At 35.4% G+C, this 12,547-nt stretch overlaps 2 protein-coding genes across 2 annotated transcripts; both read right to left on the minus strand.

The window, feature by feature from the left end:
- Positions 1 to 4,902: 4,902 nt before the first annotated feature.
- LOC106373085 lies at positions 4,903 to 5,601 on the minus strand. Its single transcript, XM_013813313.1, has one exon. It carries the CDS (start codon positions 5,599 to 5,601, stop codon positions 4,903 to 4,905), a length of 699 nt encoding a protein of 232 aa, XP_013668767.1.
- A 767-nt stretch (positions 5,602 to 6,368) lies between these two features.
- LOC125586211 lies at positions 6,369 to 8,093 on the minus strand. Its single transcript, XM_048756053.1, has one exon. It carries the CDS (start codon positions 8,091 to 8,093, stop codon positions 6,369 to 6,371), a length of 1,725 nt encoding a protein of 574 aa, XP_048612010.1.
- Between the last annotated feature and the right edge of the window lie 4,454 nt (positions 8,094 to 12,547).

Consider the following 12,547-nt stretch of genomic DNA (forward strand, 5'->3'; position numbering starts at 1 on the left):
AAAATCAGGTTTGTGTCCCAGTCTGTTTTGCGGGTCACCTCGATCACTTGGTCATACACAAGATGACCAAAGTCAATTGGCTTGCATTTCGCTACATCATATAGAAGACGGAGTCGGTTTTTCATCATTGAGTCAGAATCGGGAACTGGAAGCCAATTCAGTTCACAAACGCGGTATAGAACTTGGAAAGGACTGAGTAGAGAGATGCGATTGAATCCCGTCCATCCGGAGCATTGGCCTCCGGTGAGGTATGAGATGGCTTGTTTCAGAACAACTTCTCTCCGCCCAAAAGAGTGATTAACAGATGGTGTCATCATCAACTGATTGATCACAGAAGGGGTAAATTAGAACACATGTCCCCGAATGAGAGCACCTTCATCATTGAAGGGTTTGTTTGAGATAAACTCTCGCACAACCCTGGGGCAGAACGGATGCACATGCATCACAGTGTAAGACCATCCTATGCTATCGATAACCCTAAACGCATCATCTAAATTAAGAAGGGTCCTTAGGATCTAAAGAACCCTGAAGCGTAAAGCCTCGGAGAGAAAGATAGAGGTACCCGATAGCGGCTTCGTGATTATGATAACGGCGAGAAGAACCTCCGATGGCCGGAGCAGCACCGGAGAATAACCGTCGGCTTATTTGGAGCCGCTCATCGAACGATTTGAACGGGAATCGAGGTCGGTACTGATAGCTTTCTCCGAATGAGGAATCGATCTCACTAAACCTCTGACGTCTTGATTGATGAGTAGAGGAAGGTATCGGTTCTGTCATGGCAGTGAGATTATCGCAGTCGAGAGATGGAAGACGACGGTTCCCGACTTTCCAATTGAAGCACTCAACTTTTTAATTGAAATTGTTGTCATTTGGGCCGTTTTCATGTAAAATTACAACTGGGCCTGGCCCGAGATTTAGATGGGTGTTGGATTATTATGGTTTACATTGTTGTGATTTGAAAATGGTCCAGCCCATGTCCATAATATGTTTTAAAATTAGGAAAACATATATATGTATATTATAATGTGTATGTAAAGAGTATTATTAGATTGAATTACTATATAAAATATTTTGTTTGAACTTGAATTTATTGTGTATTTTTTTTTGTATTTAAGCAGTTTTAATAAATAGATCATTTACTATTTTAAATACTATAATTTTAGATGATAATGTATGGAAAAATCAAATTTTATTGTTTATTTTAGTTAATATTTTTTATTATACGTTGCACACAGGTTTTGTCCAGTTTGTGAATTAATTGAGAGGATAGACTCCCGCGGAAGAATTTTTTTGAAGATATAATATAAAAAGTTATTAAGACATGAATTAGAAATAAAAAGATGTTTGGAGATCTTTTTGTATCTCTATAGCTTTGATTCATCTCGATGGTCTTAATCCGATGGGTAGCTTAAGTTTGCCTTGAGATCAGCATTTGGTTGACTTGTATTGTCTTTTGAAGTGCTTGATATGTTTGATTGAGGAGTCAAAGTAAAATCTCGTAGCTAGTGATGAAGAGAATTGTAGTTTTCCTGCAGTAGTAAACTTGTAATTAGTAGGAAATTAAAATTTAGATTAATAATTCAAATATTTGTAAAATTGCCACAGATTTTAGGTCGTTGCAGTTTAGTAGTTGTACTAATAATAAATTAAACATGGATCAGTACCTTTATATATTGTTGGGATGATGCTTGTGACGATAAGAACTTGGAATTTCCTATCTCTCTTGGCTTGTAGGGATCTCAAGTCTGCGGCTTGGTTGTCCCAGAACACGAGCTTAACCATTGTGGATCTAGAATTGAATTATAAGTATGATTAGGTGATGATTTAATTTAATAAATAAATCATTTGACTGAGACTACCTGTTTAGCAATAGGCCTATTATGAGTTTCGAGTTGCTTTCTGGATTTTGTGGTTTTAGGTCTTGCATCAACCGTATCTGGCCGACGACATCTAGTCATTGTTTATCATTTTAGTTTCTTAATATTTTTAATTTTGGAGATAAGAATGCAAGTGGTATGAATGATTTACCTGGTAGGTAGGTATTGTTAGTGGCCAAATGTAGGAGGTGGTTGTAATTCCGAGGAGAGAAGTTGTGAACTGTGGTTTTGTCGTTGTGGTTCGTTTGGTGAACTGTATGAAATACGGGTGTGGGGTGAATTTATGTTCCCGGAAATTTGGTAGGAATACCATCCCTAAACCAGTACATGGAGGTCTTGTCACTCATGTGGCCCAGGCGACTATGCCAAAGAGATAATGTAGTCTCTGAGATTTCTGCATGAAAATTTCTTCTAGATCTCTGGCTTGTCCCTGATCATCTCTGTCGATTCCATGCTCATCTTTCTCTTCCCAGTAGAATTTCCTGTTACCATAGAGATCATAAGCTCTTCTGCCGAATTCTGGCTGTCTGACGACCGATGTTGGCACGTCAACATTTGGTGTTGTAGCTCTTCTACCATTTTTTCATTCTCTTCTATTAACCTCTCCTCTCGGTGTTGTTGCTTCCTGAGTTCACCAGGCTGCTCGTTGAATACATCAGTGTAGCGCGCGTGCGGCCCAGAACATCTAAGGGCATCACAGACCTGTTATTGCCTCAAACTTCCTTGGCCTAAACGGCCTTTAGGGTTTCAAGGTGGGTACTAACTAAAGATGAGCTAGCCACTCAGGATCAGCAAGATGGATAGAAAGAATAAGAAGTCCTGAGTGTTAATCACGACCAGAAATTCCGAAATTTCATAAATATCTCCTTCTTTCAAAATGGGGTTGTTATCTGGCGAAATATCTGTTTGAAGTCTTCCTTCGTATAAGTTCCCCTGCATGTGTATGAAATTGTTAATGGAGATATATATGGATAGATATTAACGTTTTGAGAATGAAGCAGACTTGGTGATCTAAGCATATAAAGCCGGTTTGCATCTGGTTTGTCTGATGTTTTTTGATGTGCCAGAGACGACTTATACGAACTGACATAGGTGCTGTTGAGAAGCCTTCCCGAAGAGGTTGATTTTCTTGAGCAATGGGACGCAGAGGACGTGATATTGACCTGCGAAAAGTGTGATTTAAATATATTATTGGTGTTATTGTTTATTGCTTATCTAGGTGAGCTAGAGTTGTTGTAAGAACGTATGAAGAGATATTTTGTTTACCTTGTTTGGTGTAGGGATTTGTTGTCTCTAGTAGTTGTCTCCCTGTCATTTTTTTTGTTGTCCGTCGTTGAGATGATTTTCGAATTCATTGTTTGCTTGTGCGGAAATATGAGATGAAGAGAAGAGCCTTTGTGTATTGCGGTTCGAGTTTATGCTGGAAATCATTTGGTCTGGTTAAATGGTATTTTTATAGTGATTTGATAAGCGTTAATTTGAGAAAATAGTCGTAATTATAGGTGATTGACTTTTGTTTGAACGCGTTTCTTTCAGTTTCAAGATTTTGTGGTTTATATAAGGAAATCTGATTGAATAAGGGTAATTTAAAAATGAGATTAAGAGGATATTCCGTTACGAAGTAGAGGGTTCAAATCTCATTATGATTGAACAAAACAAAAAAGAAGAAGTTGAAATTGTGGTGAATTGTGAAAATGGTGATATGGGATATTTAGGGTTTGCAGGCTGGTATTTGGGAAGATGAAGGAGATGGTATGTTTGTAAATACGTACTTAGTAAATAATTAAATGAAAATAAGTAAAATATATACTTGCACCTCGAACCTGCGACCAAAGAGTCGTTGGTGCACATCTCTAACCATTAGACTACCCTTCACATACTTGTTTTGTTTACGGATAATATTAAGTTATGTTTTTGATTGACTATTTGTATTATGCTGCCGAATTCTGTGTGATTCGAAGTAACTGTCTCTTTGCTGAGTCGCAGATCGGATTTAAAGTTTATCCTTTTCGTAAATTGAAATGCTGAATCGAATTTGTTTCTGCTGTTTTGGTTACTGTCTTTTGTCTTGTGAATGCTAAATGGTATTTATTTTATATTTGTTTCTAACTATAGAATAATTATTTTGAGAATGAAAATTTAGAAGCAGATGTTAAGGTCTTAGAATAGAAAAGTGGAAATCATAAATAAGATGGTCGACTTCTTGACGAAAATACGAAAGCAGTGCATAGATAAAGCATTTATCATATAGCTAAGAGCATACTGTAAAGTCTTAAAGCAAAAAATGGTATATCATAGATAAATAGAGTAACGTCTTTAAGCAGAAAAGTGAAAATCATAGATAAGATGGTAGACTTTTTTGACAAAGAGCCTGAAATTATTTTAAAATTAACCAGCGAACATAGATTAGTAGTAGAAATAAATTTATGTAATTAACTGAATAGGTAGACGTACTTGGAAGTAGCGAGATATCCAGCATCAGGAAAAAAACGTTAACTTTGAGTTATTTCTGTTGATGGCTAGAATATTAAATATCAGGTAAATGTCAATTATTAGATTAGTAATCACTAAAAACATCTTCATGATATTCTGAATTTGAAATTTTATTCACTCTCATCGGAACGAAGGCGGTTGAAGATTTCTTTGTATACTATGTTCTTCACTCTTTGTGGGTGTGAATCTTCGCCTTTGATGATTTTTAATCCTACTTTGCTTGTTACACGTGAGAATGTCACGTAGAGCTGACCATGTGCAAAGACCGGTCTAGGTAGATATAGGATAACCTCTTTCAAACTTTGCCCTTGGCTTTTGTTGATTGTCATTGCATAACACAATCTGATAGGAAATTGTCGTCGACGTAAAGTGAACGGTAGCTTTGTTTCATCATGCAAGGGAACAACTTTTGGGATCAAAACTTCTTCTCCAACATGTGAGCCAATGATTATTTCTGCCTTAAGCACTCGTTCGCCTATGTGGGTTAGGATCATACGGGTACCATTATATAACACTTTTTCTGATTTATGTTTCACAGAAGCATAACTGGGGGCCCAACTTTGAGAGTGAGCTTATGAGCAGGCAATCCTGGAAATTCCATGGAATTGAGATACTCAATTGCATATAATGAATCATTTTGATCAGATTGAGTGTCCGAGATCTCAAAGCTATCGTAACTGTAGTAGTCTCTTGACTCCCCGTCATTTTTCGAGATCGTGTATGCATTGATTTCATCGACTGTATCATTTCGGGGTGTAAGTATGGTTTTATCAGTGTAGGAACTTTGGGAGGCTTTTAATTTTTTGACATCTCCATGTGCAGCATCGAGCACTTGTTTTAAAGAGTCATCCTTAAACTCTTGGACCAAAGAGTTGTGGATAATTATCATTTGTTCACGGTAGGCATCATCTCCATCTTCTTCGACCGATTCTGGATGACCTTCCCCAACCTTGAGAAGCCACTCAGAGAATTCTTTCTCGTCCTGATTGACTCGCATATTTGTTTTTAAAGAGAACTTGTGGAAGCTATCCCATAGATATGAGTGACTAATCGAAGCTAAGACAATATCAGCTCTACTACCTTGTAGAATTACTGGTAAGATTTGTCTGAAATCACCGCCTAGCAAAACCGTCTTGCCGCTGAAAGTTTGATCCTTTGCAAGTGGATTTTTCATAGACATTATGTCCTTCAACGTTTTTTCTAGCGCTTTGAAAGCGTGCTTGTGTGTCATAGGTGCCTCATCTCAAATTATGAGATCCGTTTTCTCAATTAGCTCAGCCAGCATCGTACCTGGTTTGATGTTGCATAGCTTATCTGCGGAGAGTTTCAAAGGAATATTAAAGCGAGAATGAGCCATTCTCCCGTTAGGTAGTAGCAATGCAGTTATTCCCGAAGAAGCAACTGGCAGAACGATTTGTTTTCTTGAGCAAGTCTGGATATAATGGCTTTGTATAGGAATGTTTTCCCTGTGCCACCTGCGCCATATACAAAGTATAGTTTTCCATCCTTTTTATCAACAGAGTCTAAAGAAATCGCACGCTGCTCAGCATTAAGTAAGTTGTACAGCGTGTCATGTCTTAGTGTTTCCTCGGCAACATCGTAATCCATTTCTTGGTTCCACAAACTTTTCCCCAATTCTTTTAGCAAAACATGTTTGATCTTTGGCATCTCTTTAATATCATTTAATGAGCGATCATGCATGCGCATCAACTTCTCCACTTCAATTAATGTGTATTGCTCAAGGGTCTCATCATCCAGTTTCAAATTTGTGTGACCTAAGAGTCGTTGCCTTTTGTGAAGTATGTCTTCGCTCATTGATTTCCATGAGTGTTCCCATAGTTTGCCAGGGCTCGCAACGAAGCAATTGTTTAGGAATGTGACAAACATATCGCGGAGTTGGAATGGGGTAGCCGTTCTAGCACCCTCAATCATACTCTCAAGCCATTCAACATCATTGTCCAAATATCTTTGTGCGTGGCAAACCGATTTGAAGTCAGGTTATTTCACATTGTTAAACGTTTTTAACTCGTCGTAACTTCTAGGACGCTTAATCTTGTTTATGAGGATCCTTAGATAGTAACGATCACCTGTCGATGGATGGACAGCTACAATCCTGCCAATGGTTTTTCCTTTCTTGCGTTCGGACCAGATTTTGGAACTGTTGTTCCATACGAAATATTCAGGTATTTGCACATAAGTTAATGTTTGTGCAAACGCTGACCTTCTGCATAAGACCATCCATTCAGTGAACATCTTCTTCTCAATACCTGGCTTGCGGATCACACGGCTGAGGTTATCAGTTGATTTAATTGTGATGTTATGCTCACCTTCAAAGTGAATGATAAGCTTCTCAACTGATGTCTTTCTTTTGTGGATGTGGAATGCAAAAGTCCACCACATAGACTCACAAGCTGATAAATACCGAGCATCGACGTAGTCTTGGATCTCATTTTGTTGCTTGATAACTCTTTCACTTGTTTCGCCAGAAGCCATTGGGTCAGAGGCAGTTTCCGTATTTCCCCTTTCAATTACTGCAGATGCTCTATCAACACCTTTGGTTATATACTTGAATAAGTATTTGACCGCGCTTGTACGATTACACCATTCAACATTAATATGAGCTTCGTACTTCTTTAGGAGCTTAATGTTATGAGGCACAACGAAAGTATTGTTTAGGATCACCCCATCCTTTACCACATACGCATTTTCATTTCGGCGGCGACGATATAATACATACCCTGATTTATCAATCGAATTATTGTCATTATACTGGCGAGGATACTTTTTCGTGTACACGTTGTTCTCCATACATGGTGACTTCAGATTAATGACACCACATGGACCATGGATCATGTGTTTCGTTACTAAATTGTAAGCCTCTGGATCTTTTTCTCTGTTTGGAAGCTCAGCCAAAATAATCTCATCTACCTCCTCTGCACTTGGTGTCCTGGAAGAGCTTCCAAACCACAATAATATATGTGCATGAGGGAGCCCTCTTTTTTGAAACTCTATCCTGTGAAGAGCTGCTGTGTATGGCTTGAAGAAAGTTCTTTTTTTGAAATCTTTGAGTAGCTGATCTAACTTCATTTTAAAGACTCGACATTCGATGTCCGGTCTATCATTGGGAGAGTCTCCACCGTATCTATCAAAGTGATCTTTAATCTCTCTCCAGTTAGGATTGGCCGTCATTCTGATAAACAAATCTGGATTCCCATATTCTCTGGAAATAGCCATCGCATCATGGTATTTCTCAACTAAGTATCGGGGTCCACCGGTAAAACTTGGAGGCAGTATGAACCGTTGACCAATAATCTTAGCATCAGTTTCACCCTTGCTAACATCATCGAGTACATTACTATAGAGTTCGGCTCTCAAGATATCTTGATTATTCCTCGCCCACCTTAACCGATCTTCTTCAATTGCTGTATAAACGTCCACAACATATTGATGGAGGAGACGACCGCCTTTAATCAACGTCAACCCTTGGTTAAGATGTGTCTGTATCTGAGCAGCGTAGAATTGGCGTATGGTAAGGAATTGCCTTGTTCTTGAAGTGCCTGTCTCAAGATGCAATGAGATCTCAGGATGAAAACCATACTCGCCATATGGAAACAGAAGAGGATATTGAAGGCTCATGAATAGAGGGTGGTTATCACGTATCTGCTGCAAAGTGTCAGATTGGAATTGAACCACTATATCCCGTACTCCAATTGTCGATGACATAATCCCCTACGATAAGGCATGCGACCTTACTCGTACTTGGAAGATCGTATTCTTTCCCTTTCCCTTTACCTTGGAGCAACCTAATAGTAAACTCTTGACCAACGCTTTCTTAGTGATCACGTGCACGTCGGAAAATCTTAGCTAAACAGTTATTCTCGTCAATCATCTCGATGAGGCACTCTAAGGTTGTCTCATCAAGATTACCTTCGGTTGAGGTTTGTCCCATCGTATTTAACCGGTTTCTGACTTCGTTGCCTGTATCGAATATATAAAGCTGAAGATATTCCGGGGGACGGCCTTGACGGGGTATAAGTGAGCCAATTCTGTGGTGGGTTTGACCTTGTATACGTATAGTGTAAGGACCAGGCGCATGCACCACACTATAATCCATTTTCATTCCAATGGATGTGAAAGCCAGTACAGAATTATAGACTCGGATAGTATCTCGAAACCACCTAGCATTAATAAGTTCTTCTAATAGGGCGGGGGTTGCATGAGCGGGGGTAGCTTTATTTGACCATGGTTACAACAAATTGTGAACGTTGGTTTGCCTGTTCTGGAGTCCCTACCAGTGCTCTCCGAAGTCCACATTAATGCACCACATTTTGCGCATGCTACGATTATGTTCTCTTCGGCTTTAGATGTAGAGTCTTTATCTGAATTAAATTTTTTTTGACATTGGTAACACATAGTGGATCTAATATTTACAATTTTTGGATTTTAAAATTTTGTTAAGAATTTTTGCCTTTCACATACTTTTATACTTTCGTTCATTAAAGGACTTAATATGTACAAAAAAAACACATAGTATGTACCTTTTTTTTTCGTTGGGGTGCGTCGCAAGCCATATGGTCAGGTTGTAGCATCTGAATATATGTGTAAACAATGAATATTAGAGCTAGTAAATCATTAATCCAAATTTGGCCTTCCTCATGTTACGTGCATTTTTTTGTTTAACTAATATGTTTTATAATAATTTGTAAGAGGATATAATGTAAGATATAGATACCGGAGTAACGTTTCGTACCATAAGAGTCGCATTTATCACAACCACCTGTTTGTTTAAATTCGAAACCCAATTAGTTTTACGAATTTTTATTGATAAAAGTATGTTATCATAATTCATATAAACTTACAGTCATAGAACTTCGGTTTGAATGTTGGTCGATCATTTATTAGATGAACTGGGAAATAATCATAATTAGAGTAATATTCAATACAACATATTAGTTGGAAATAGTGTATAACTTATAACGAAGACACACCTCTCGATTTCGTTCGTGATCCGAGTGGACGTCCTCGTTTTCTTTTATGCGTTATTCCAGATGAAGCTTCTGCATTTCAAAAAATAGCTAAGTATTTATTAGTATCGGAGTTACCAAAATCTTAATTTACATAAAAAGAATTACGTTTTTTATATTATAGTAAACCCTCTATAAATTACTAACGTTGGGATTTCAAATTTTATTAATTTATAAATATATTAATTTATAAAAGTTCCTTATATAGATTCCTTGCTTTAAGATATGTTTATTATAAAATAGGAAAAATATTTTATTTAGTGTATAGTCATTAATTGTTATTTTTTGAGATTAGAAATTTATCTCAATTATATTATATTATTTAGTATAATATTAGTAAATCTCATCAAAAATATTTTAAGTGATAAGAAAATATAAATATATTTCATTTGTGAATATAAAACAAATAATTTAATAATAGGTTCAACTTATATAAAATATGTATATATATATTAATTACCAATTAATAATTTTGATGGGACCATATATTTGCATAAAAGTTTCTTAACATATTATCTTATTATTTTATCGGTACGTGTCAAATTTAAACCGGCCTAATTTGGGACCGGTGATATTTATTAATTTATAAAGTATTAACTTAAATAGTATTAATTTATAGAGTTTCTGTTGTACATAGTTTATATTATAAAATGAAACTTAACAAAATTTTATACAAAACAACTGTATTCGGAGAGCTGTTATTTCGGAGTCAACTTAGTTAAATTCTTTTACGTAAGCGATTAAAGAATTAATAAATCATAGTAACTAATTTAGGTTGAATCCGATTTGGTTATACAAATATGTGGTATTTTTTGCACTTCATTTATAAAAGACATCTATACTATTAAAGTAAGATCCTAATATGAAAAATTGTGTTCTGCCCTTCAAATTTCATCATATGTATATGACAATATGAATATCTTTATATCGATTGATAGTAATTTATTTGTTATGAAAAATTAGGTATTTTAAACAATATGAATTATACTTAAATTTGCGGGTAATGAATAATTTAAACCAATATCATTTATTTATGTGATACAAATTAAGTGATGAATTTTCTGCAGTATATTTTCATAATCCTGGGGATAACAAAATCATAAACTTTCGTTATACAATCTGTGTAGTTGAGTTTTTATATGTCTGGAACAAATATACACGTTTAAGTAATTGAATAAAGAAACCATTAAAATTCTAAAAGAATAATATTGAGATATGCTATGAGCGCTATCTGTCAATTTATCAACTTATATAGTAGGTTTTTTATGTAGTTGGAAAATACGATTTTATGTACGTAAATAAAAATATTGTCATTGAGTAATAAAATGTGGTTATGGTTTTTTTGTTGTCATCGGTTAACGTTTTATTATGATGCGTTTTGTTTGATCAATAACCAAATTAAAATCATTGGTTAGAGTACTTTTGTATTGTATGGTTTAATTAAAACCAATATGACCCGGTGTTCTATAATGACGTGTTTCGTTTGACCAATAACCAAATTATTATGATTGGTTTATTGCACGATTATATTGTATGGTTTACTTAAAACCAATATGACCCGGTGTTCAACTTGTTTTCAATTCGTATCATACATGGTCTATGGAAACTATGTGCCAGAGTATGACTATTACATGGTTCACTAAAAATCAATATTAACAGGCATAATCTATGGAATAGAGGAGATTCAAAATTAGGTTCGTACTTACTAATATAGCCTACAGTATCACCAGTGCCGGCTCAATAGTGTCATAGACCATGGAGCAAAAACAAAAGTTTAATTTCCAAACTATTATTTTTCTTTAAAAAATGTGATAGATATATGTTTTTTCAAAATACAAGAAGTATTTTTAAAAATAAATCTATGGAAATAAAAAATACTTTCATAAAAAAAAAGATTGAGGCCCTTTTCTTATTTTTAATATAAAAATACATGTATTTTTTTAAAAACGGACTCTTATCTATTAAGAAATAGAAGGACAATGGATTGGACCCGGGACGGTCGCACCGCTCGCCCTCCTATATAAGCCGGCACTGAGTATCACTACTACATGGTTCACAAAAAAACAATTACAGTACTATATTCTGAGTAGGAGTGGAACATTCTGTACCCGTATAATATTTTTATACTATTTCGATTTCCATATATAGTTGTAAATTATAGATGTAAATAAAAAAAGCATATCCAACATATATGATTATAACGTAAATCATCAATAAATTTTATATGAATATAATTATCATACATAAAATCACATAATTATATAATTAAAAAATTACTATAAATTATCTAAGGTCTGCAAAAGCACACAAACTGGAATAAAGATTTGAGTTACCTGGAATTTGGACAGGGGGTGTAGGAGGTGGGTTCTCCATTCCATTAAATGCGATTCTCAGTCTCATTCTGATTTTAAATTAGAATTTTAGAATAGGTATAGAAATTTGTTGATTTTTTATAAATTCTTAAACTCACACTGCTTTTAGAGGATCCTCTTGATATGAGCTTTGCTGTCGGTTCCAATAATGTTTTGTAAACTAATTTAGAACATGTGATAGATAAGTTATACGCTAAAATAATGTTGAAGAGGAAGGTAGATGTTTCTTTGCTTTGGTTTATTTGAAAAATAAAATTATTCCTTAGGAGTTAGGACGTGTATATATGGTTGTCTTACGTTTTTGAAAGTAAATAGTATTTAATTACTTGTGTTTGAATTGATATTTTGGTGCTGAAATCACGCCCTAAATCATGTCTGCAAGTTTGATTAAATATATAACTGTCAGAGATGTTATCATGTGTGTCTGAATATATTGCTTTTATGTGTCTCAATGTGTGTTTATGTAGCCTACCATTGAGGCATAATGTTTTCATATAGTATATATTTTAATCACAAACTCTGAATTATATGAGTAGTAGAAAGGAATTAATACCAAGTAAATTGCTTAAAGAGATGAGGAAAACCACCTGGCGGAAAATGTATTCAAAGAAATATAAAGAGCAACCAAAAAACAAAAGTATGAAGATAGAAATAGAAAAAGACAAAGTCATTACGTAAACATAAAACCGAACTCATACTGCAGCAAAATAACAATCACTGAGTATAAAGATAGCTGAAGCTGTATTAGCCACTCTTGGAACGCTTGGCCTCATCTGACTCA

Source organism: Brassica napus, chromosome C4 (assembly GCF_020379485.1).
Source record: "Brassica napus cultivar Da-Ae chromosome C4, Da-Ae, whole genome shotgun sequence".
Classification (NCBI taxonomy): domain Eukaryota; kingdom Viridiplantae; phylum Streptophyta; class Magnoliopsida; order Brassicales; family Brassicaceae; genus Brassica; species Brassica napus.